This window comes from Bos taurus, chromosome 3, assembly GCF_002263795.3.
Source record: "Bos taurus isolate L1 Dominette 01449 registration number 42190680 breed Hereford chromosome 3, ARS-UCD2.0, whole genome shotgun sequence".
NCBI classification, from domain to species: domain Eukaryota; kingdom Metazoa; phylum Chordata; class Mammalia; order Artiodactyla; family Bovidae; genus Bos; species Bos taurus.
Genome location: NC_037330.1, coordinates 117,655,527 through 117,681,857, shown reverse-complemented (window position 1 = coordinate 117,681,857; position 26,331 = coordinate 117,655,527). Strand labels below are relative to the sequence as shown.

Genomic DNA, 26,331 nt, shown 5'->3' with positions numbered 1-26,331 from the left:
ACTCCAGGAGTACCCTCAGATAACCAGACCAGAGGTGCCAGGCGGAGGAAACTGGAATTGAGCACGCAGAGGAATTTAAATCTAGAGAAGACATTCCCAGGAGGGCCGTGCTTTCCATCCATGACATCTCCACGGCAACAGTGCCCACATTTAAAGAGGTGACTGATAAATCCTCAAGGACAAAGTCACTAACATCCCTTTACGCCATTTTCTTTACATCTCACGTTCCCTTAGCCTCTTTACAATCCTGTATTTGCTATTTAGATTTCTCAGGAGCTCAGAGATTAAAAAGGTATGTGCAGGCATTTCTTGTAAAAAAAAAAAAAAAATACTGTTAGGATGCTGTCACCTTGGGCAAGCGGGGAGAGCCCTGGGGTAAGCGTATAAGGGTGGAGGGGCTGGGCTCATGCAAGCCACGGCCCACAGGACACAGCCCTTCCCCCACCCCCGACACAGCAAGCTGGGCAGACACACCCCCGCACGTCAGCAGGAGGAAGGCGCCGTGCAGGGACACACAGCGCACGCGGGGCGCAGGCCGGGTGCAGCGCAGGCGGGGTGCGCACTGTTGGTTAGGATTAGGCTTTTAGGTCTCCTCAAGCGCGTAGCTCCCAGCTCCGCCCCACATGAGCCAGGTCCAGGAGGATGGGGGCAGTGGAGGGCTCCTTCCTCCCCAAGCGTGAAGGCCCCGCGCCTTCTGAGCCCTTGTGGCAGGTACCGGAAGCACAGTTTAAGCAGCCCCACCTCACGCCCCCAGGGGCGAGTGACCACCTGGAGCAGAAGCTCAAAGGTACCGTCGTGTTCCCGGCTGTGCCTCCAAATCACCTGGGAATGTTTCAATCAAAGGTATCGTCGTGTTCCCAGCTGTACCTCTGAATCAGCTGAGAATGTTTCAAACACATCCACCCCGGCATCCTGGCCAAAGACCAACCCGTGGGTCTGGGGCAGACCCAGCACCAGTATCTAACAAACTCTCTCTGGATGGGTCTCATGCACAGACTGCTCTGAGCAGTTGCACCTTAAGTAAATTTCAAAGGATACAAGGTTCTGAAGTTCACGTGCTTTATGATTTATAATTGCCTCCCATGATACAGGCAGTGGCAGCGAATGAACCTAAGTTTAAAAATACACTTTAAAAGTATTTTTCTCTCTCCCCAATCATGGCTGGCAACACACATTAGGATTATTAAATTATTTTGCTTTTCCTTTCCATCCCTCTCTTAACTAGCAGAATCCGCCATTTTAAATTCTTCTAAAATATTTATCATTTTTTCTATTGAGCCTATTGCTCCCATCTTTTCTTACAAGTTTGGCTCCAGTTTCATTTTTATATATTTGTACTTCTAAATTCAGACCACAGCTCCAAAGATATCAGATAAAACAATCACAGCCAAATTAACCATTAATCCCAAAAGGCCATTACTGGGCAACGGGAACCCAGTGGATTTCCTGGTTGGCATGTGAGCTGGAGAAGAATTAAGACCTGTAATTGGAAGCAGCCAGAATATCAGAGATCTCAGCAGTAAATGAACGTCACAGAATTAGCAATGAACATAAGGAGTGTGCCCAAGGACAGGAAGAGCAAAGGACATTCAAATACAGGAAGTGGGGTCCCACAAACCCCTGAGGCAGGAGCGTGGGTGTAGACATCATGGTGAGGTTGGGCTGAAGCTGGGACTCATTATTAGTTGTGCCTCCAGCAACCAAAAGTCAACCCAAAGATACACCCTAGAATTCGACAAGTCTTACCCTACAGTTCCTGCATTCTTCATGGCGACTGATGTCAGGAAGAGAATAGTCGGGCCAGAGACTGGTGGGTGATGGCTGCATGGAGGACCAGTGTAGCCAGCAGACAGGCAACGCCCCTCTGAAGAGGGGACATGTGGGCAGGGACCCGATTGGGGGCTTTCTATTGACAGGTCCTGATATGGCCCACCAGGCTGGGATCGCCTTCAGATAGCCGCAGCCAAGGCCACCTGCACAAATCCGGGGAGGAGGAGGCCCCTACAGTACCCTCCAGACCGCCGCCCCGCCTGCCTCCCACGGACAAAACTCAAGCAAGCACAGAGGGACAGACCTCAGCTCTGGGACATCTCTGAGAGCCCTGGGGCAGCTGTCCCAGAGTTCCTCCTGGGGCTTCCCGGGGTAGGGGCGGCGAGCTGAGCCCCGTGTATGGGAGGAGCACAGACACTCCAGGTTAATTTCACTGGAACACAGATACAAATTTCCATTTGAAAATATCAGTAAAGTGAATATAGTTTTGTAGGCGACAGATAATTATCTATGAGCAAGCAAAGACACGACTGAACAACAAAGCAAAGATCATTGTAGGAATGTAAGAACTGCTCAACATCAGGAACTCTATTGATACGTGATCATCCCAACAGCTGCCAAAAGATATCTGATAACAGTTAGCATCCGTTTCTGATGAGACACCTAGAGCAGTGGCCAGGATGTGGCACGGGATGAATGAAGTGGCTGATGAACGAATGAACACTGACTTTTAAAACCAGATAACTTATCATCATAAAACAAGTTAACATTAAGGTTAAAAAGAGGCTAAGTAAAAACCAGTAACTGTAGGAATCAAGGTCAAGGTCAAGAAGCTACAGTTAGAACCAGACATGGAACAACGGACTGATTCCAAATTGGGAAAGGAGTACGTCAAGGCTGTATAGTGTCAGCCTGCTTATTTAACTTCTATGCAGAGTACATCACGTGAAATGCGGGGCTGGGTGAAGCACAAGCTGGAATCAAGATTGCCGGGAGAAATACCAGTAACCTCAGATATGCAGATGACACCACTTTTATGGCAGAAAACAAAGAGGAAATAAAGAGCCTCTTGATGAAGGTGAAAGAGGAGCGTGAAAAAGCTAGCTTAAAACTCAACATTCAAAAAACTAAAATCAAGGCATCCAGTTCCATCACTTCACAGCAAAGAGGTGGGGAAACAATGGAAACAGACAGACTTTATTTTCTTGGGCTCCAAAATCACTGTGAACAGAGACTGCAGTCGCGAAATTAACAGATGTTTGCTCCTTGGAAGAAAAGCAATGTCAAACCTAGACAGTGTATTAAAAAGCAGGGACATCACTTTGCCTACAAAGGTCCGTATAGACAAAGCTATGGTTTTCCCAGCAGTCATGTGTGGATGTGAGAGCTGGACAATAAAAAAGGCTAAGCACCAAAAAATTGATGCCTTCAAATTGTGGCACTGGCAAAGACTCGAGAGTCCCTTGGAATGCAAGGAGAGCAAACCAGTCAATCCTAAAAGAAATCAACCCTGAATATGCTTTTGGAAGGAATACTTTGTCCACCTGATGTGAAGAGCCAACACACTGGAAAAGACCCAAAAGATGCTGGGAAAGATTGAAGGCAGGAGGAGTAGGGGACGACAGAGGATGAGATGTTTGGATGACATCACCGACTCGATGGACGTGAGTTTAGAAGCCCCAGGAGTTGGTGATGGACAGGGAAGCCTGGTGTGCTGCAGTCCGTGGGGTCACAGAGAGTCAGACACGACTGAGCGACTGAACGACAACAAAAACAAGGGCAACAAGGGTCCAGCTTAATTTAAAGCAACAACAGAATAAACCCAACGAACAGAGGCAGGAGATAAAGAAAACTGGGGGGCTCAGTGAGAAGGAGAACGAAGAGACAAGCTGGTGCTTTAAGAGACTGACGGACAAATTTCTGGATAAACAGAGAAGCACAAGCAAGTAGTACTACTAACTTTAAAAGAAGAACAAAACCAAACTACAAACAAAGCAGACATTTAAACAGATTCTATCAAAAGCTTCTTTGCAATAAGCTTGATAATTTAAAAGAAATGAATAACCAGAACTGACTGTGCAGAGAAGGCACCCATGCAGGGACGGTCTAGTCCAGGAGTGACCGGGAGCCCACCCGCAGGGGAGCGGCCACCCTGGCGTTCCAGTGACGGTCACTGGAGCCCAGATGGGTGAAGCCACATAGCCAGGGGTAACAGCAGCAATGGGAGATGGGTTACACACAAGGGGGATTCACGTTATGGGTTCATCTATGAAGGACAATGAGAGCCAGGTTTCACATTGTTGGAGAAGGGAAATGAAAATACAGAAAGGGGAAAAGCTGGCGCGCGCACACACACACACGAGGAATAAACCCTGCCGTGTGTGTACACAATAACACTCATACACACTTCTCATCTGTAGCTCTGACCAACGAGAGGGCCTGAGAGAAGAAACACTTGAAAAGCAGTGAGCACCCCTAGGGAGCAGACCGTGGTTTCTAAATACCATCCTCCACTGAAAGGAACCAGGAGGAAACGGCTCACGCCAGGGCTGGGACAGCACAGGAAAAGCCTATGACGTTCTGGTGGGCCAGAGAGTAAGGAAGGGCTCCAGGAACAACACGGGCAGAATGAAGGGGCACAGGAGCCTATCTGAAGGAGCCCCACTGGCCGAATCAGAGGCAATTTGAGTGTAAAAATAATGATAGAATAAAGTTGGAAACCGTGGTGAGCCCACGGTGACATAAAGAATCAAACTGAAAATTAGTGAAGAACGGGATACCTATGGGGTTGGGAAGTACCTCCCCACCATGCAGCATGAATTACAGAAGAACGGGATACCTACCTATGGGGTTGGGAAGTACCTCCCCACCGTGCAGCATGAATTACAGAAGAACGGGATACCTACCTATGGGGTTGGGAAGTACCTCCCCACCGTGCAGCATGAATTACAGAAGAACGGGACAGTGGAGAAGACACCCAAGGGTGCAGCAGCCGTTAACGGGACAGATGAGACACGTGCCACGTGACGGGACACGGCGAGAAGAGCAGGCCTCCCTTCTGGGCAGTCCCCACCCAGGATGGCCACGATGCTGAGGAGGTGTCCCCTCACTTCCTGGGCAGGGTGGGGTGGTCCTGCTGCAGGGATGGAGAATGGACCTGTTCAGAGAAACTGTTCAGGAACGTTATCTGGGGGTGATACCTGCAATCTGTTCTCAGAGTACAGAATTTCTTTGTCCCTTATATGCAACTTTTCTCCAAGTGCAAGAGTCCTGTGACACTCACTGTGGCCCCATACAGGCACGTGTTCGGGGTCTGGCACATTAACAGAAGCCCACCAGCTCTGGGACCTGGTGATCACGGCCACCACTTCCAGGACGGGCTTCGCAGAAGGCCTTCCTTCCCTGGAACCCGAGCCGGCTTCACTGCCCCGGGGGCTAGAGGTGAAGCCGAGACTCACCAGAGGACCAGTGCAGGAGTGGGGCAGGGGTCCCGAGCGGGAGGACCACGACACACGCTCCTTTCTCACACGACACTCCCCCGTCGGTCGTCTCTGAAGCATCTGAAAGTTCTCAACAGCGCCCCTCACAACCTTAAATGGTTGACCTGCTTCTAAATCTGCTTTTCTTCACAAGTAGCTTTTAAAATTGTTTAAAACCCATTTGCTTTGCTTTACTCGGCTGTTACTATTACAATATAATCATCCATCATTTTTCACTGCAAATGACCCTACTTGTAGCACAATCAAGCTTTTTAAAGCTACCGAGAAACCCAAACTATTAATATGTGGAAATTACTCCTGAGTACCAAAACCTAACAAATAAACCTTTTATAACACGTATGGAGTATACTTGAAAGAGTCTTAAGACACAGTGTATTTTATTTGTAAATAATTTATAAATAGCAACGTCTAAAATAAACACATTGCTGCTTTAACATCTTTTCTCTCTTTAAGGGATTTAAGAATATTCTCTGAAATTTATAGCTTACGTAGAGCAAAGCCCTGACATTACACAAGCCCTCCACTAAGTGGCCGTCCGTCTCGGCCTCTGTGACAACAGGAAGACGGAAAGGCTTTATCAGTCATCAAAGGGTTCCACCTGGTGGGAGGGGTCTTTGGCCAGAAGGAACGTTCTGGAGACTTTGATCAGAAAACCTTGATAGTGCTGCAATATGAAAAATTGTACACGCACTGCTGCTATAAAGTAAGAAATCGAAGCATTTTAATGCCAAGCCTTTTTAGTTTTCCTTGACTCTGAAACATCCCTGTGACCTGGACCCCGGAGACAGAGCCAGAGCTGCACCCTTGGGCCATACTCTATCTCAGTCCCTCCAAGACAGCCATTCCACCCGGATTACATAAAAAACTCGGGAAAACCTAACTCATGCATCCAGGTCTGTTTCCTCCAGCAACAGCACTTCCCAGGGAGCTGCTTTGTTTTCAAGTCAGAAGGAACGATAAAGAGATGGGGCCAGAAAACTAAAAGTGTTTCTCACCTAAAACAGTAACCACAGATTAGGCATGTTTTAGGGAGGACAAAAATAACTAAGAATAAGAATAGCTGCCGGGAAATACACCTTTTTGTTTCAAGGGAAGATGAGTAATTACAGGACCTCGGGATTCAAACGGCTCTAGAGGGAACGAGTGGCTCTGCTTCATGCACGCAGCACAGGCCCTGCCCCTGCAGGGCGGGCGGCTTCTGGTGAGCCTGGGATGGGTCCCCAGGCCGCGCACAAGCTCTGCCCAGGAGGGGCTGGGAGAGCTGGCACCTGGGCCTGGGGCGGGAGACCTCGGCCAAGGACACAGTCACCCAGACCAAGTCCCTCAGCAGTGCGGGCTCCCCGGGCATTTGGGGATGGGTTCAGGGACCCCGTACACACCTCAAAGTCTTCAGACGCTCAAGTCCCTTATATAAAACGTGAAAGTATTTGCATAACCTAGCACATCCCCTCATATACTTTAAATCACCTCTAATGCTATGCTATGCTAAGTCACTTCAGTCATGTCCGACTCTGTGCGACCCCATAGACGGCAGCCCACCAGGCTCCCCCGTCCCTGGGATTCTCCAGGCAAGAACACTGGAGTGGGTTGCCATTTCCTTCTCCAATGCATGAAAGTGAAAAGTGAAAGTGAAGTCGCTCAGTCGTGCCCGACTCTTAGCGACCCCAAGGATTGCAGCCCACCAGGCTCCTCCGTCCATGGGATTTTCCAGGCAAGAGTCCTGGAGTGGGCTGCCTAAATCACCTCTAGATTATTTATAATACTGAATTATAAATACGGTATTTATAATACCAAATACAGGCTATTTCCATGGTCCAGGCCTATCCTGTATTATATTATTTACTGCTAAATCCCATTCAGAGGAATAAAGGACTTAAATTTTACTGACCCAGGTTGTTTGTTTTCTTCTAAAAGCATGTCATGGTTTTGGCAGGAAGAGACATCATATTTCAGATGACCTTAGAAAGAAGTGAAGTTGCTCGTTTGTGTCTGACTCTTTGCAACCCCATGGACTGTAGCCTACCAGCCTCCTCCACCCATGGGATTTCCCAGGCAAGAATACTGGAGTGGGTCGCCATTCCCTTCTCCAGAGGATGTTCCCGACCCAGGGATTGAACCCAGGTCTCTCCCATTGTAGGCAGACGCTTTACCATCTGAGCCACCAGGGAAGCCCTGGAATACAGTGTAAATGCTACATAAACAGTTGCCAGCACCGCAAATTTAAGTTTTGCTTTTTGGAACTTTCTGGAATCACTTCTCCCTCCAGATATCTTCCGTCTGAGGCTGGCTGGATCCCTGGGTTCGGAACCCACGGGTGCAGAGGGCCCAGTGCACGTGGTCTGTGGTACCGGGCGGGGCTCTGAGCGCAGTGCTGAGATCACGGGACATGAGCGGGACCACGGCTCTGCCTCTGTCACCCCCGACCCGCAGAGACGCCCGCCCGCGAGGCTGCCCCGTGCTGCGCCGCAGGGACCAGCGGGCCAGCCCAGGCAGGAGGAGGGAAACTCCAGGAGATGGTAAAGGACAGGGAAGCCTGGTGCCCTGCAGTTCATGGGCTTGTAAAGAGTCGGACACGACTCAGCCACTGAGCAACAACAAATCATTTCTGTGGTCTATAATATAACCAAGGCATATATCTGTAAATATTCTGAAGCAATACTGCTGATGATTTTGTGGTGACAATTCAATTTTATATCCAAAATCCAGACTCTCCAGCCTGTGTATTAGAAAACATAAAACTATCAGCTTATTTCTAAATAAATAAATACAAAAGCCCTATAACTCTTCATGATTAAAATGAATTTCAGTGGTTTCCCAGTTCAGCTATTAAAAGTCTCATCAGTCTAGACATATCGCAGCACATGTCCCTTTTATCTCTATCACAGCAATTTAAATGGGAACAATATTCCTAGTATAAGAACATCCAATAAGACCAGGACCATAAACTTCCAAACGAAAAACACATCTGTCAGGTACAGAACTTCAGTTAGCGAGGATGTGGAACCGCATTTTCCTAACAGGGTTACGGAATCTGTAATGAAATTGCACCATCTAGCCACCAAAGTAAGAAATGACTATTTCAGATCTATTCAGATCACCAAAGCGAGTGTATGACCCGAACCCCTGACTTCTGTGTAAGTGTTTAGGTGATTACTGTTAGCTATATTCTGTTTATTACCATTAAAATGTAACATGTTTGTGATATGGTCATTTTATCCATCAAGAGCCATTTCACGATACGAGAGGTTCTCAAATTCCCAGACAAGAGCTTCTTGGAGACAGTCACCCACAATCTGTACTGACAGGTGGGTGTTACACGGGCCCTTATGACTGCTTTCCTTCAGAAGGGCACCAAAACAACATCTGGAGGTCCATTTCGGCACACACGCAGGTTCTGGTCTGTGAGGATGGATGACTTCTAGCAGCCCCAGTACAGCACGTGGTTCATGCGACCAAGAAGATGAAGAGAACCCACCAAAACTTTAAATAAATGAAGAGAAGGAAATCTACAAAGAGAAGGAGACTCTCTGAGCCTATTTCAATATAAAGAATTTAAATGAAAAAGAAAGCAGCTGAAGTTTACAGTCACAGAACAGATATAAAATGAAAAAAAAAAAAAAAAATAGCACCCAAGAGAAGATTCTATAAAAGGAGACTGAGAAATTAGGAGTGAGAAATCTTTAAACAGTGCTTTAGAGTGAGTGAGTCTTTGACACCGCTGTTATTACTCCAAAGCATCTTCATTTATAAAGCTTGAAAAGCAAGCACTTTTAAAGCATAAAAAACACTGTAGTAAAACTGCTTTTCTAGCTGTTTTTTCAAAAGCTTCATAAATTTGAAGGAAAAAAAATGCTTGGCATGAGCCAATATCTTTCTATTAACAAAGTTTATATTTCCTCTTGAAAAGAGAGCAAGTAAGTCCGGATGAGGAGAAAAATGCTCAAAGCAATCCGACTCACATATTTATTCCATAATGTATTCCTCAAGTCCATTAGCACAATAACAAAGGGCTTTTCTTCCAACACAACTTCAAAGACAGGCTGGAGAGATGCCCAGATTACAAATATGTATTTCCTTAGCATTGGAAAAAAACACTCCCTCCAAAAAAGTACAAAGTACCGAAACTCAGGGCACACTACAAGCTATGTGAGAGCAGAGAAAACACTATTTGAATTTTTGAATGAGCTGGAAAAGATAAACAATTAATATTATGATTAATACATATAAATCAAGAGTGACCACAGGTAGATATGGCCTACAAATAGACAGTCTTTCAATCGCCTCTCCATGAAATCCACAGTGTACGCTGAAGTGTGGACCGACCCCAAAGAGAAAAAGAAGACATACTCTACAGCCATGAAAGCAACATTTATAATAACCGACCACAAACTAGGCCACAAAGAAAGTCTCCATTCCAAATAATCAACATCACAGAAACCACGTTCTTTGAAAATACGGTAATACTAGATATTGGGAAATTTAAAAAATAAACTTAAATAAAAAAACCTCTGTGTTTAAAAGCTAAAAACCAAACTCCCAAATAGCTCATGTGCTAAAGAAGAAATAACAACCAACTACTTTATACTAAAATTCAAGGAGTTTTTAGTATTTAAAAAATTTTAATTTAAGGATAAAACATGCTTAAAGGGAGATGTATAGTCTTAAATATATTTGTTGAAGATGACGAAGACTAAAAACAAATGAGTTAAGTGTCTTTTACTCAAGAGGCTAGAAAAAGTAAACACCTGAAGAAATTAAGAGGAAGAAGAGAGTAGAAATCAGTGAAAGGAAAACAGAAGTCAGTACCTACAGAACCTAAAGCTAATTCTTTGCTACAGTGTCTCTTTCAATAGTTTTTTCAAAGTCTTATCAAAGCAAAAAAAACACAAAATTTTTGGAAAGAAGAACTATAACTATAGACCAATTTCTTAAATCACAAAGTATCTTGAAGCATCTTTTTGCCATGACTTTGTAAAATGGGCATGAAATAAGCAATTTCCTAGAGAAACACTGTGGAAGGGACTCCTGGCTGGCTCCTGTGCCTGCTCACCCTTCTTTTCTTCTTTTAGTGGGGTTTTGGTTTATTTGTTGTTAATTGAGGTAGAGTACTACTGATCTCCCTTCTTAATAGCAAAGCTTCCTTCCCTGTGAGCAGCCCACATGTGGTAGATGTGCCAGTTCCAGAACCCTCAGCCCTTAGCCAGGCAGGCGGCCTCCACCATTTAACCCAAGTGCCCTGCAAAACTGTCATTTTCTGCCCATGCCAGGCAGTGAGAAAATCTGGCAAGTTTTGGTCTGTATGATGGAACCTCTGTATAATGGAACCTCTCATTGCTAGCTAAGCACATGGATGCCTGGAATTAAGGGGTCACTTCACAGACCCCTTAGCAACGAAGATCTGACCAAATATAATGAAAGCTGAAGTGGTGCACATTATTCCACTAAATAGTCTAAAGGATTAGTTTGAGAGAACAGAAAAGCTAGCAACTCAGAGGCTCCGATACTAAGAAAACAGCGAGAAGAGAAGGACCTAGCAGTGGAGTGACTGAACCAACATCAGAGGGTTGACGTGAGGACCACAGCAATGAACACAAAGTGGCCCTAGCAGAGAGGAAGCGACGGCAAATGCGAATTTATATTAATAAAAAGAAACAAAAAGATTCAGTTGCACAGCCCTCTGATCTGCCAGGAAAAATTGCTAAGTATGACAATTTAACAAATGACGCTGAAACATCTGGTTACCATATGCAAAAATAAATAAGCTTCAATCCATACCTTGCATTCTATACAAAAATCAACTCAAAATATAAAACCTAAACTATAAAATCTCCAGAAAATATAAGAAGAAACCTCTGTGACCGAGGGTTTGGCAAGACTTCTGGGATACAACACCAACGTTCGACTGCTTTAAAACTTTAAACTTCTGCTGTTTGAAAGACACTTTTAAGCGAAGGAAAAAACAAGCCCTGGACTAGAAGAAAACATTTATGCACCGTATCTGATAAGAGTCTTATGTCCAGAATATATGAAGGATTCTCAGAACTCAACAGTAAGAATACAACCAGCCTAACTTTCAAAGGGGCAAAAAAAAATGTGGACACTTTACCAAAGAAGATATAAGAATGGAAAATAAGCAAAGAAAAGATATTTAATATCGTCAGCAACTAAGAAAATGCAAATCAAAACCACAAGACATTTTTAGAAACTGACTGTATCAAGTGCTGATGAAGACGTGGAGGAACTGGAACTCAACTGCTAGTCAGAAGGTAAGTGGTGCAACCACTCTGGAAAACAGCCTGGCAGTTTTTTTTAAACGCTGAACACACATTTACCACCCAACCCAGCAGTCCCCTCGTAACTGTTTACCCAGCTGGACGAAGGTACTTGTCCACACAGACTTGTCCACAGCAGCTTTATCTGGAATCATCCCAAACTAGAAGCAACCCAAATGCTCCCCGGTTGATAAAAGGGTAAGCACAGCACAGTTCATCCATTCGGCGGTGAGAGAAGTGAGGTGTCGACACACACTGCGACATGGACACGCTGCAGAATAATCGTGGCCAGTAAAAGGAACCAGACCCAATAAAGAGTGTATGCCAAATGAGTCCATTCACATACAATTCTGGGAAATCAAACTAAACTACAGCAACAGAAGGAAGGTGATCGGTTGCTGGGGATGGCGGGGTGGAGGGAGGAAACGGGTGACGGAGGACACAGGCCACTTCTGAGGGCCGTGGGCATGTTCATTATCGGCTCTAGCCGCAGAGATGTGTGAAAACAGGGACTTTCATTCCACTGAGAGAACAAGTCAGCAAAGCCTCCATGGAGCCTGGTGAAACTGAAGCCCTTCCCGTGTTCTGGCAGAGAGATTCCAGTTCTGGCACTGCCTCGAGAGTGGGGGCGGGGGGCGCAAACCACAGGCCGAGGCCAGGTCCTGCTGTTGTGATACAGCTTTATGGGGACGCAGACACGCCGTCACGCACCAGTGTCTACGCAACAGCTGCCTGTGGAGGCATCAGCAGAGCTGAGAAGCTGCGGCAGACACCATGTGGCTCTCAAGCCTCAAGTATTTACTGTCTGGCCTTTTACAGAAAACATCTGCTGATCACTGCTGGAGACCAACACTGGCTCTTATGTGCCAGGACACACGCAAAGGAGCCCACGGAAGCGCCCTGCACAACAGCGAAAGGCTGGAAAACCCAAAGTGCCCATCAGTGAAGGAACTGATTACTAACAAACACTGGAATACCATTCATCAATTAAAATGAATAAACTAGACCTACAGGCATCAAAACGGGCAGGGTCTCAGAAACTCCAAGCTGAAGAAAGCTGCAAGCAACAAGCTGAGGTTCCAAACCCACAGGAAGGAGGCATCACACCGAATCCATCTTAGTGGCTACCCTAGTGAGAACAGGACTGAAGCAAGCCCAGAAAGGACTTCAGCTTTTCCTACACATTTTCATTTATTTTTATAAAATCTAATTAAGATATTTTAGAAGTTAAATAAATGTAAATGTGACATCTATAACATACCAAAGAAAAAAAGCAGAAAAACTTGCTGGGTTTTCCCACCCGACTATAATACACATCATCCCCAACTTTATTTTTTTTTCTTTTTTTTTCACCCCCAGCTTTAAAAACGCTCACTAACTATACTTTTCAAAGCAGCGAATGTTCACCGAACAAAGGAATTTTTTCCCTTTTATCTTCGGAAGGCAAGAGACCTACCCATCTGAAATTTACTTTCAGAGGAAACCGAAACACAGGCCTAGTGTGCTTTGCATAAAAACAAAGAGCTATAAAATTTAAACCAACTGAAGCTTCAAAGGTTACCTACAGTAACAGCCTGAGGCACACACTGGAGGTTTCCGACAGGTCTGCACAAACACTGCCGGGACAGCGGACAGCTCTGCAGGCTCACGAGAAGGACGACGACCCAGGGAAAGTCCACAGCGACAGACCGCGGACGGCAGAAAGGGCTTTTCCCCTGTGAGAAGAGCGGGCGACCACGCTCTCCTCCTGTTACTGGTGCAAGGGGCTCCCTCTAACGGGGGGTTTCAGCCCTACAGGTCTCCTTGCAGCTGCTTCAGGCCAGATCTTCGTGACAAACCAGGATATATTAAGCAGAATTATCTAAAATAAATAACCGTTAATCCAACTAGAAGGAAAGAGAAACGGCTGCGTGAGTGTCTGCATATAAACTTACTGGATTATTGGCTCCTGACAAAGCTAAGAAACCCAGAAACTTACGTTAAAAAACCCCAGAAGTGAAGATTTATTCTTATTTTTTGAGGCGTTAAGATGGAAAGCTCTTGGTGGCATCTGAGGCTTACCACCTGGGCTGCAGGTATTCACCCCGCGTCACGTGCCCTAGGGCAGGGGCTGGAGGGAGGGAGGCAGGGGTCCTAACAGAGCCAAGCCATACACCTGGAAGGGAGGCAGCTGGGAGACCAGACACAGACGGCACGCGTGCTCAAGTCAGATCTGAAAACTTCCCAGACTCCCGCTCTGTCACCAGCTGGGGTCGCGCGGATGGATAGCCTGCCTGCCCCCACTGCGCAGGGAGAAGGGGTGTGCTGGGCAGGAAGGGGTTGGCACGGGGTCAGCGCAGGCCGAGGGAGGCCACCACCCCGGACCCAGGACGGGACTAGACGTGGGTGCAGAGGAGCGACATTAGGCCCCCAGAGCCCCGCGTCATCTCTCCTGCCAACTGGGGGGCAGCGGGGGGAGGCTTGTAAACATGTCCACTGACGTCACCGATAGTCACAGGATCTGAAGGGTGCACCTAGTCTTGAAGGCAAATGTGTGAAACAGAGGCTAAATGCCAGTGTGTACAGAAGTCATTTCGTTACCTTCTCTCCAGGTCTGGATGACTGCTGCAACTTCTCATAATCTTTCTTAGTCTCCAGAATTTTTTTGACAAGTCCTCCTGTTGGAAATCAGTGGTTTAATGTTAAAGCAGTTCTCTGCCCTAAGGAGCCAGCTTACTCTAAGTGCGGGTGGGGTGAGGAGGAATGAATGCTAAGATTCTTTCTCTTTCTATACTGAAACAGCTTCAAATACTCTTTACAAGATAAAAAAGCAAAGCGACTCTTTCAGCCTGTTTTAGACTAAGTACTAATATTTCTTTATATTGGAGAAAGAGCATCAACTCTTTTTTTATTATTTTTTTAAAAAAGGATTAGTCATGAGATAAATACCATATGAAAAATCATTTGAATATACCTTGTTTGGCACGTTTGACCTTGGAACCATGTGACTATTTTACATTAATAAACCAAAATTAAATCAAAAATTTTAAACCCTAAAGATCGAAAGCAAAAGAAAACTATAAACGTAGCAGTATCATATCGGTATGTATAACCTAACAGAGAAGAGTTATTTTACCACTTAAAAACAGAGCCATTGGCTGTGCTCCCTAAGGGGGCGGCTACTAAGAACCAGAAGGCAATCAGATCTGCCAGGAGCACCCTGACGTGTCCTCAGTAGGCACACGGGTGTTAGCCACTGCTGCTGTCTGTGCTCAGTTGCTCAGTCATGTCCGACTCTCAGCGACCCCGTGGACTGTAGCCCGCCAGGTCCCTCTGTCCATGGGATTCTCCAGGCAAGAATACTGGGTTCCTCTGTCCATGGGATTCTCCAGGCAAGAACACTGGGTTCCTCTGTCCATGGGATTCTCCAGGCAAGAACACGGGAGGGGGCTGCCATTCCCCACTCCGGTTAACCACTGGCAGTGCAGTTGAAAATCGCTGAGTGTGTGAAACGCAGGATAAAGAAACACACGGCTGCAAGTGTTGGGAGCCAGAATTGCTGGCACGAGCAGAGATGTCCACGGACAAATCAAAGAACTTGGGGAAAACATAAATCATAAGTCTAAAGTGAAAATACCTACATGAACTCAGGATTTGACTTTCTTAGGAAAAAGTAAGAAAACCCCTAGATGCAATAACCAACCCAAAAGTAACGTGCGACCAGGCTCCTTGGAGATACGGGGCAGGAAGGAAGTACAGAAAAGAGCCTAAAACCTTTGTCCCACCAGAAACCAGGAAGCCTCAGAGTCTACTGGGCAAACACGGGCAGAGGACACGGAGAAAACTTAGGTGGACTGAAGCAAAACGCATCAAGCGCGTTAAAGCCGTGACGTCAGAACGACATCAAAACCACCATCACCACCAGCACAGCCCTCATCAGTCAGCGCTCAAGGTGCCAGGAGACAAATGCCCTGTGAGGAAAACCCATCAATAAAGGGGGAGCGTGGAGCAGCAAACACCAGGGGAGGGAAAGCCTGACAAGGTGGAGTCGCCAACCAAAATGTGCTGGGGGGTGGGGACGAGAAGGCCACCCCCCACAACCCCCACGGAGTAACAGAGTGAGACCCACGTCTGGGCACAGAGACAGCAGGCGTGACCAAGAGCCAACACCACCACCACCGCCTGCTCTCGTCCAAGCAAACCGAATCTGACCAGGTCTCTAGAACCAATTCATAGGAACAGAGGAACGTGAGAAAAAAAACCACGACAACGGTGGGTAACAAGCAGCACCCAACCGTGAGGAAACTTAAAGGACAAGCAACCAGCCTCTTCAGCAGATAAATCACAAGTGGGATGGGGTGGGAGGGGGATCCTACAGAGAGAATTCAGAGTTAGATCAGTCAGCTGCAAACACAGGGACCTTACCTGGATTCTGACTCAAAGAACTAGGAAACAAACACAAAACAACTGGGGAAAAACAAGCACTAGATGATATAAAAGGCAGGAATGACTGCTTTTTATAGGCAATAATAGAAATATGGGCATTATTCTTAAAAAACACACACACACACACACACACACTTACAGCAGAAACGATGCTCTCCAGGACCTGAAAAGTGTGGGGAGTGGGGGGTCACCTTGGGTGGAGACGGAGGTTAAGACAAGACCACTGCTCACTGCAAGAGCTGCATGCTAGCCCAGGGTCACCAGACTACTCTCTCAGCCTTCACAAACGTTTCAACTAAAAGAAGACACTGTGGGGACCTGCCTCGTGGTACAGGGGTGAAGACGCTGCACTCCCAACACAGGGAGCAGGGGTTCAATCCCCGATGGGGCACTAAGACCCCATTTGCCTCGTGGTGTGGCCGGCAAAAAAAAAAGAAGATGCTGCTTGGGAAGAAAACAGTATTACGGAACTGTCGATCTGGAGGGGACCTCAGGAGTCCTCCAATCCCATGGTCTAACCGTGTGGGTAAGAAGGGATGTCATCTCCACAGCTGCCCACTGCTGACCTCCAGGTCCTGCCCCCACCCCCAGTGGCTTCCATCGTCCCCAGGATGAACCACACACCAAGGAGGCATCGGTGCCCACGGCATCCTCTTTACTGCTACTCAGACCCCTGGGCAAACCGCGGCAGACCAAGCTCACGTCACCAGGCCCTTTCAGAGCACAGAGGGCACACCCCGGGGCACGCACAGCGGCCCACGACTCACCGTGCTTCTCGTCTTCCTCCAGTTCCACCGCCTGGGCCTGAGTGGGAGAGAAAGCAGAGAAAACGGAGGCTCAGGCTTGCTGAGATCCCAAGACCATGCCCGCGTGGATCTCATCAGGGGAGGGACCGGGTTAAAGAGGGCGGAAAACTAACTGAAACTTCAGAGGAGAACTCTGTGCACACAGATCTCAGAGCGGGAGGACTCGGCCCGGCGTGTGGCGCTTCACCCACCATTTCGAGCTCTGACATCTCGGGGAGCTGCGGGGCGGCTTCCACCACAAACTGATCATCATCCTCGTTGTCAGAGTTCTGCGACTCGGTGATCACGTTGGACACGGTTTTACCGCTCCCCGTCCTAAACGAAGAGAAACTGGGTTCCGTTAGAAACCTTCTCCCGACCACGCGCCCCCATCAACCCCAGGCATCTGGAACTGTGTGCCCAGTCCTCCCCAAGTCTCCCCCCGGCCCCATCCTCCCCCCTGTGCCCTGGGGAGCCAGGCCTCCCGAGCCCTCAGGCAGCCGCTGCCCCTCCAGGCCTCCACTCTGGCCCCATCCTCCCCCCTGTGCCCTGGGGAGCCAGGCCTCCCGAGCCCTCAGGCAGCCGCTGACCCCCTCCAGGCCTCCGCTCTGGCCCCATCCTCCCCGCTGTGCCCTGGGGAGCCGGGCCTCCCGAGCCCTCAGGCAGCCGCTGCCCCTCCAGGCCTCCACTCTGGCCCCATCCTCCCCCCTGTGCCCTGGGGAGCCGGGCCTCCCGAGCCCTCCAGCACCGCTGCCTCCAGGCCTCCACTCTCCAGGTGCAGGCGAGGGCGTGGTTTTCCCTGTGCTTTCCCTGGCTTCTAGCTACGCTCCCTGAAATCGGCCAGCTCTAAATTTCGTGTTGTCTGAGCTTCTCTGACAACAGATGAATGTTGTCTGTCATTTGACAGAGGATGAGATGGCTGGATGACATCACCAATTCAACGGACATGAGTTTGAGCAAGCTCTGGGAGTTAGTGACAGACAGGGAAGCCTGGCGTGCTGCTATCCATGGGGTTGCAAAGAGTTGGACAGGATGAGCGACTGAACGGAACGGACTGAGCTTCTCTGAGAACCAGCGCTCTCGCCCTCGACCCCAGCCCTGATGGTCCTCACCAGCCAGCCCCAGGGCTCACGCTGCGCTCCGGGCTGCTACCTTAACTCTGGGGGGTTCCCAGTGCTGGAAAGGCCCCGCCTAGTCGTTGGGCTCTGGGGCCCCCACATGCTCCCGCATCCCTCTCTCAGCCACAGGCCTACGGCGGGACCTGGTCACCGCCGCAGACAGCAGACGCTCAGCCCCGAATCCAAGCCCCTGCTCCGTGACCACCCCACCCCACCCCAGAGTCTTCCCATCTCTGGCTGGAGAACAGTCCACGCGAGGCTGACTGGACCCTTCACCTCGTGCCCTGGGGGCGCCCGTGAACACACCCTGCCTCTCCTGGCTCTGCGGACCTCTGGGGTGGGCGGCCTGTCCTCTGTAGGAGGCTCAGCAGCACCCTGGCCCTGCGCCCAGCTGGACGCCGGGCGCCTTGTCTCCACGTACGCCCCAGTCCCGATGCCACAAAAAGTCCCCAGGGGCGGCCCCAAACGAGGACCTTGGCCCTGGTCCAGTCTGGGCACCAGGCTCTCCTCTCTTTCCTCTGAGCCCTGAGCTTCCATCCCCAGACTCACCATCAGCTCAGGAGAAAGACAAAGAGCCAGGAGCTCACCACCCAGGACCTCACCCGCCCACCAGCCCCTGCTCCGTGAGGCCAGTCCCTCCACACGCCCGCCGTTCCCCCAACAGCCCGCCCCCAACCCACACCACCCGGCCTCCCGTCTCCCCTCCCAACTGGACCATCCCCACCACCAGAGAAACTCGCTGCTCGTCTCACCTTGAAAACAGGAACTCTCTAACTTCTCTCAGGCCTTCCCACCACCACCTACTGCCTCATTCCTCCGCTTCCCTGGCCAACAAGGCTTAAAAGACACACCACGCCGCCTCCAGGCCCTGCCTCCCAACCTGGCTGGAGCCCCTCCGGCCAGCCCGTTCTCCTTCTCCTGTTCCTTCGCTGTGATGTTTTGTGCTGTGTCCACACTGGATCCACAGGGAGATCCGTAACATTTACGAAGCCCTGCGTGTGGCCTGTCTTTATACTGCTCACGACTTTGTATCTTTTGTTTCTAAGTTCTGTGCAATTAAGCCTTTAAATTCTTTTATCCCATTCCCCCGCCGACCCCCGACTGTTTTTATGCTCAGAAAATCCTCTTCTCTGGAGATGGAAGGCATACACTTTCCCCGTAGTGGCAAAGACTGATTGCAGAGCACGAACCCCTGTGTGGAGGCGGTCTGGCCCGTGCTTAGAGGTCAGGGCCCCCCAGGTGCTGCGCCTCCGCCTCAGCCTGTGTGCCGCCCCCGCCAGCCCCCCCCCCACCCCCGTGCTGGGGAAGCCCCTGCCCCACTCCCGGTGCCGAGACAGCGGCGTGGCTGCCCGGGGCCCACCTGTCCGTGGTCAGCGCCTCCACGCTCTCCTGCCGTCGGACCCGGGGAGGCGCGGGCCGTGCGCTCCCGGGCCGAGGTAGCCTCCTGAAAAGAGACACAGAACACTTGGGCGTTTCAGCGGACGGAGGAACACCAACGCTGATGCCAACCTCCAGGCCACCCTCAGCCTGCCGCTTAGGACACGGTCTGCAGGACACCAAGAGCGTCCCACTAACCTGACAAGTCTAAGGCACCCACCTCCTCATCTCGTTAAGGTAACAAGAGGTACACACAACTACCAGGAGTCAAGCCCGTGACGGACGCAGCCGTGAGCACGAGCCTCGCTCAGGCTCCGAGACGCTCCACGGCGGTCAGGCGCGCCTCAGGTACCAGGACACTAAGCGGGCTTCGCTTTCTCTGAACAAACCATGGAGCTCAAGCAGCACACGAGCTGGGGCAGCACGGAGAGGCGGGGGCGGGACCGGGCGCACGGACCTGACCGCCGCGGGGGGCTCGCCGGGCGGCTCGGGGTTCTCGGGCGCCTCGCTCTTCTCCTGGCCGGGAGCTCCAGCGTCTCCTTCTGGACGGGCGGCCGGCCCACCAGCAAGTTCACAAAGGGGAAAAAAAAAAAACAAGTAAACGTGTGAAGAGACAGCCATCAAAACAATGACAAACATGAATGAAAATCTTCTCATCATTCTGATGAAATTAAAACAGACGCTTGGCATCTAAATTTGGGGGAGGTGTGGGGACACGGGCAGACTCGAAATACAACTGGGTCAACTTCTCAAGAAATCGGAATTCAACAGGTAGGTGTGTCAAGTCAGCAGTTTAACTGAAAGGAAAACACAGGCCAAGGACAGAAGCAGACACACACGTGTAAACACGCACGCGTCAAGATGCTCAGGCATCGCTCGCCGCAGGGACAGACACTGGGAGACGGGGAACTGTGGTTTGGCCCCGCGTCACACGCTCGTATGAAACGTCACCGTGTTAATACACGCATCATCAACAGCGTGCTGCGCTCAGTCGTGTCCTACTCTGTGACCCCATGGACGGCAGCCCGCCAGGCTCCTCTGTCCACGGGATTCTCCAGGCACGGACAGTGGGGTGGGTAACGTATCTAATAACTACATAGCATAGATGGGGGTCTAGAAGGACATTCATTCAAGTTACGAGCACTGGGATTACCAGTGCTTTTCATTTTCTTCATATTATTCTGCATTTTTAAAGTTTTTTTTTATTTTGGCTCTGTACCATAATATTTTTATAATCTGAATAAAGTTGTGTTCATTTTGATAAAGATTTAATCAGTAAACAGTAAACCCAAACTATTAAGACAATTAAATTTACCCTACTATTTAAAGTGAAAGTGCTTAATATGTTAGAAAATAGTAAAACCAGAATTTGATTATTGGAAATATAATTTATACTCAAGAAAAAATTCCTGAAATGCATTCTTTTAAAACATAAAAAGTTAAATCTTAATTGGTGGCTATGTTTCCTTAAGCTGCTTTCACTAACACAGCGTATAAAGCATAAATCCGAGAGCGCACGTTAGTGTCTGTACACACGGACACAATTTATACCAAACAGATTTACTTAAGGCCATTACTTACCTGCATCGCTAGGACAGTCACCTAAAAAAAAAAGCACATCAGAGAATCAATTTCTGTCAGGAAACTTCAGTATATTTAATGATCAGAACAGGATTTGAGAAAAATATATTAGTAATAACTTTGGATGTCCATTAGGAGAAAAACGGTCATTTTCTCATAGTCTTTTTTCCAGCTTCCTAATGCCACTGTTTTATTTTTAGAGAGAGACAGACAAACAAAACCATGAATCATATGTCATTACTTGAAAACAGGATAGGAATGAGGAGAAAGCATATCAGTCACAGAGACGGGTGACGGGCACAGAGGCGGGAGGTGACAGAGCCAGGCGCAGGCAAACGGGCCCGTGTCACGTAAGTCGGCCGCGGGTGTCTTTCCATCGGGGCGTCTGCCCCCAGCAGCCCGCCTCGGCACTTGGCACCCGGGACTTTTCCTTCAAGTGCCACGCGATGGGGACAAACGTGATGGCCGAGGCCACAACCAAGGAGGGAAGCGCCGTAGGGTGGGTGGACCCAGGACAGCCCCTGTGCTACACTCTTACAACGCACGAATACGTGCGCAGAAGAGCCAAAGCTCCCTGGATGCAGGACAAGAATAGACGCCCCCAGGGATGGCCAGGTGACCCGGAGGACACACGCTTAAACGTGGGGAAGGCCAGACCGCAAAAGCGGCCTGTGGACACCAAGGTCAGAGCCACAGACACGCTGCCCCAAAGGGGCCGGCTCTGGGGGTGCAGGGGCCCGGCCTTGGGCCTTGGACACCTGCATCCCAGAGGCCATCCCTGCAGAGGGCAGTCTGGAAGACGGGGCCGCCGGGGAGGACGCACTGGGTGTTAGGGAAGAGACTGCGAGAGCTGCCTTGCCCCCGAGGCCCTGACACCACAGCCCCGGGCCTTCTTCAGAGCCATAAGGGGCTGTGGGCCTCGGGGGGCTCCGAGGGCAGCAGAGTCCCGAGCTGACCCCGGGCACTGCACACACAGAGTGGCCTGCCCCCAGCACAGCTCGGCGCCCTGCCTCACAGATGCCCCCGGCCCTGGGCTTCGCCTGCACCACCCAGCCTCCATCCCCAACGCCCGGGCCAAGGCCCCCTCTGCCTTCCTCCCTCATCCCTGGCCGGCCCCCCACCGCCGGGCTCCCAGCCCCAGTCAAGGCCACCAGCCCCGCCTTCGGGCGCATCGCCCGGGCATCCACACGCCTCCAGGCAACCCCACTGCTCTGTCCCTCCCCATCGCCCCACAGCCGCGGCCAGTCTGGCCTCTGGACCACGCGCTACACTTCCCATGCGATCTGAGCATCCTGAAGCCACTCACCCCTAAAAACAGCATCAGCATCCTGTCTCCAAATTTGCAATAAGGCCACTGGCCCCAGCTTCCGCCCCTGCCCCGCCCCGAGGCCCCAAGGCCCTCCCTGACCCCGGTGTGAAGGCTCCCCGCAGACCACCCAGAGCATCTGCTGCAGTGTCTGCCGGCTCAGCTCACTCAGGCGCTCTCTGCCCGAGGGCTGAGCGCACCGCAGGCCTCCAACAGACACTTTCTGCTGAACAGGCTGGCAAACACCAGCCCTCACCTGCCCACACCCCCGCGGCCCCGACACCTGCGCCGAGTGTGGCGCTGGGGCACGACATGGGGGCAGCGGGCAGGGTGCCCCTCCATGCCCAGCAGGACCTCCAGGGCCTGAAGAAGCGCACAGTGGTCCAGAAAACGGGGGATGTGTGTGCTCGTACGCTGGTTCACTGTGCTGTACAGCGGAAACTAACACACCATTGCAAAGCAACTGTACTCCAATAAAAAACCTTTTTTTAAAAAAAAAAAAAAGCAATTACTGAATGTATAACTTTACTACAATTTTATTTTTTTAATGCTGAGGAAAAAAAATCATGCTTGAAAGCAGAACCTTAGTGAGGGAGGGCTTGAGACAGAGAACATCACAGAAAAGTTAAGAGTGGAGACGGCCTCTGAGCTGCTGGGAAGTCCTCTTTGGATGGGAAACCTGGGGCTGCAGCCCGGCCTCCGGGACCCCCAGCAGCAACTAAGGCTTTTCCCTGGGTCACCCCAACACTTCTGGACTCAGGAGGAACTCAGGACTCAGGGAGGTCTGCTGCCCTCAGGCTAGGACTAGGACGCTCTCCTCTAGTTTATCAAACAGGCAAGAGCGAGTCACCAGCCATGTTCAGTCCTGAGTGTGGATGACAAGGGGCTGGGCCTCGGCGGGGTCAGAGGCCTGGGAGCCTGCAGCTGCAGCCATGACCCCGGGACACCCCGTGTAGGGGACGCACGGGTGACCAGCCTCCCTCTTACCTTTCTGCTTCACGGCTGGCTCTGACTCAGCGCTGCCTCTCCACAAACTGGCTGCAGTGTCATCTGAAATACTAGCTGAGTTAGTATTAGCTTCTTTCGTTTCTGACGTCAGATAGTTAAGGCGGGTGATTAAGAGGGAGACGTGCAGTGGGGTCACGGCGGCACGTGACGCCTCTGTGCCTCCCCATCGCCAGTTCCCCGGGGATGACCGAGGGCGGCTTTCTAGAGGATGCACCTGGACCACTCCCCCCAAGCCTGGCTCTGGGATCAGGCGCGGGGAAGGGGCGCCTGGGAAGTAGGCAGGCCCCACCCACCCAGTCGAGGCAGAGGCAGGGACCCCCCCACCGTTTCCAGGACGGCCTGATACCACCAGTCCCCCCTGGTCTCCCCACGATGGCCCGGCCTGGGAGTCATGACCTGAGGCTGCAGCTTCAGGACGGCAGGAGCAAGAGGGAAGCGCTCCTGGCTCTGCACAGCCCTACACACGTCGGAAACTCCAGCACACCTGCCTACTGTTTACTGACTGACGTGCAAATGTTGACCAAATAGAAGAAAATATCAAGTACCCGAGAAATAAAACATTTCTATTAAAAACAAAAGCAGGGGGGCTGAGGGGACACACTCTGAATTGTGGCAAAAACCAGGGAGGAAACCTGACCCGTTACCAAAGCACCGACCCCCTGTAGCTAAGATGGATCTGGAGACAAACACAGAACTGGGAAGATGCTCCCTTTCCTGAGACACAATCTTATACTTAAAAGTACTCAAAGAAATAGTTTATGTCAGAATTACGCTGTCATTATAAAATAATCAATCTTTATTCTTAGCAAATAAAGAGTTGCTTTATTTTATGTAATAGAACTACATAAAACAGACAACATATAATTTTCTGAGAAAATTCTTTTTGATCTGTTAAGAACGATGTGGACCTAAACAGCCTGATTCAAGTAGTTAATTATTTATGATGTCTCATGGACAGCAACCAAAGAACCAACATGAAGTACCATTAAGTTCTAAAACAAATCTAAAAATCAGATTAGATGACCGTAGATGACCAATTTTAGAAGAAAACACCCCAATTACTTTAAGTTGTCACATACTATTCAGAAGCATCAAATACTTTCTATACTGTGGCAAACTCCACCAACACAGTGAGTAAATTACAGGCGCGTTCTGTCCGTGGTTCAGGGAGACCAAGGACGCTGTGCACAATTTCATCTCCTCAAAGTTCTCTAGTTTTTGAGAGGCCGATGATGGTTGTTTTAACATTTCTAGCAGTAGTCTTAAGTGAGGTTTATTGAACCCCCAATTCACACAAATTGAAAGTACGTAAAAAAACAGACTATACCTTCACTAATAATACTACAACCAATCCTTATTCAGAGAGTGTAGGTTAGCCAGCTTGGCAAACAACAGCTTTAGAAAAAAAATTAGAAATTGAAATCACTATGAATTGGCAAAGGGAAAAACCACAGCGCATGAGCACCACCTGTTGACTGAATTACTGGTAATTACCGGGTCCTGCAGGTGAGGACGAGGGCGAAACGTCGCACCTGGAGTGGGCTCTCGCCCCAGTGAGAGCACGTGAGCAAAGCTGGGTGCCTGGTGGGTCTACAGTTACTCCCCGGAAAGGCCTCAGCCAGCACTGGCCCGCAGCACAGCACGAGCCGCCCGCTCTCTGCCAGGGCTCTGTGCAGCGTCTTACCACACAGAGCTGCTGACCATGTCCAGGTGCAAACGCAAACAACCAGGGTTTACACTGGGGGAGCTGCCTGGCACAGGGATCAGCCCCAGCCTTGTATCCTGGGGTGCAGAGACGCTGAGTGCATCCTGACGGGACGTAAGGCAAAGGGCACAGCGGCACCTTCGCAGGGCGAGGGCGAGCAGGCCCTTCAGCCCCAGTCTGATCAGGCCTTTAGACCCAAGGGAAATACGGAGGGGGGCGGGGGCTCTAAGCTAAATGACACCGTGAGGAACGAGCAGACAACATGCTGCACCCGACCAGCAACCGCACCGCTCCGCAAAGGCAACGTTCTGGGACAAAAGTCGGGGCGGGGGGTATTCCAGACTCAAAGCGGCGGAAGAGACAAAAGCAGAGGGTAAAAAGGCAGAATGCAGCCTGGGTTTCAGACGCTCTGGGGGAATCAGTGCGTTAGGTTCAACAGTCATTTCACGGCCACGTAAGTGCATGCTGAAGTGTTCAGACGGAATACTTAGAGTATTAAAATATTTTTAATATACCTTTGAAATCATTCATAAAACAATGTCACTATAGGTTACGCAAACAACGCCAGAACCTTCGGACCACCGCGCCCAGGTGAGGGGCTCACAGGTGCGGACACCGCGCCCGGGTGAGGGGCTCACCGGTGCGGACACCGCGCCCGGGTGAGGGGCACACCGGTGCGGATCGCTCTCCTCTTTCTTCTTTCATCTACTTTTCATAATGAAAACTTCTACACAACGGAAGGACATGAAACGAGGGAACCCAAGCAAGATAAAGAGACGGATGGAGAAGGTTCCAGGAGACCTCGGACCATCAAACGGCTGCGTCCCGGGAGGACCGAGTCTCCTCAGCCTGCATGGGAATGGGAGCAGGGAAAGACAGCGCTCGTGTTTTGAGAAAAAAATGGACAAATCTCTTGCTGAACTTTTCAATAGGCCTGAAAAGGCAAATGAGAACCACCAAGCCCGCGCACTCTCCCGGGACTCCCCGCGGCAATGCCGGCCGGCTGGCCTGGGAGCAGTCAGAGTGACGAGGCACAGCTTCAGTGGGAAGCGCTGGCCGGGGGTGGACGGGGACTGTGAGAGACGGCGCCACTGCACCTGGAGGCTTAAGGAACCCCAACGCCGGCTGCAAGCCCTGGATTCCGAGAGTCCAGGGACGGCCGGGGCGGGAGGACACCTGTGATGACGGGGACCCGGGGGGCGCAGGGACAGGCTCGAGGGAGGAAGGGCCTGCGAGGAGGGCCGCCCAAGCCCAGGGGGCCAGGACCACACCTGGGCACAGCAAGCGCTTGGGACTCGGCGCGTGGCCACCAGGTGGCACCAGGCTCCCCCTCATCTCCGCAAAGCTCTGGTCTGGGGCCCAGGTCAGGGCTCTGTGCTCCTTCAACGTGCAACTCCCATCATTTTCACAGCTGCACATAAAGGTCTACAAAGATCCATACAGTGCTAAAGAACTCTCTGACTTGACTTTAAACCCATCACGCC

General features: G+C 50.3%; 1 protein-coding gene across 8 annotated transcripts in view; it reads right to left on the bottom strand.

The window, feature by feature from the left end:
- TRAF3IP1 (TRAF3 interacting protein 1) overlaps positions 1–26,331 on the bottom strand; it is a 60,386-nt gene that overhangs the window by 17,577 nt on the left and 16,478 nt on the right. For 3 of the 8 annotated variants that reach the window (XM_024985836.2, XM_059882362.1, XM_059882373.1), the window contains 7 exons: positions 23,122–23,184; positions 20,829–20,849; positions 19,705–19,789; positions 19,231–19,314; positions 16,965–17,088; positions 16,735–16,771; positions 14,123–14,199 (listed from right to left, as the gene is read on the bottom strand). In XM_024985836.2, coding sequence (XP_024841604.1) covers positions 14,123–14,199; positions 16,735–16,771; positions 16,965–17,088; positions 19,231–19,314; positions 19,705–19,789; positions 20,829–20,849; positions 23,122–23,184 — 491 coding nt within the window. Of the gene's footprint in view, positions 1–14,122; positions 14,200–16,734; positions 16,772–16,964; positions 17,089–19,230; positions 19,315–19,704; positions 19,790–20,828; positions 20,850–23,121; positions 23,224–26,331 lie in introns of all 8 variants that reach the window. The other 5 variants (XM_059882371.1, XM_005204987.5, XM_059882375.1 and 2 more) reach the window with 3 other exon arrangements.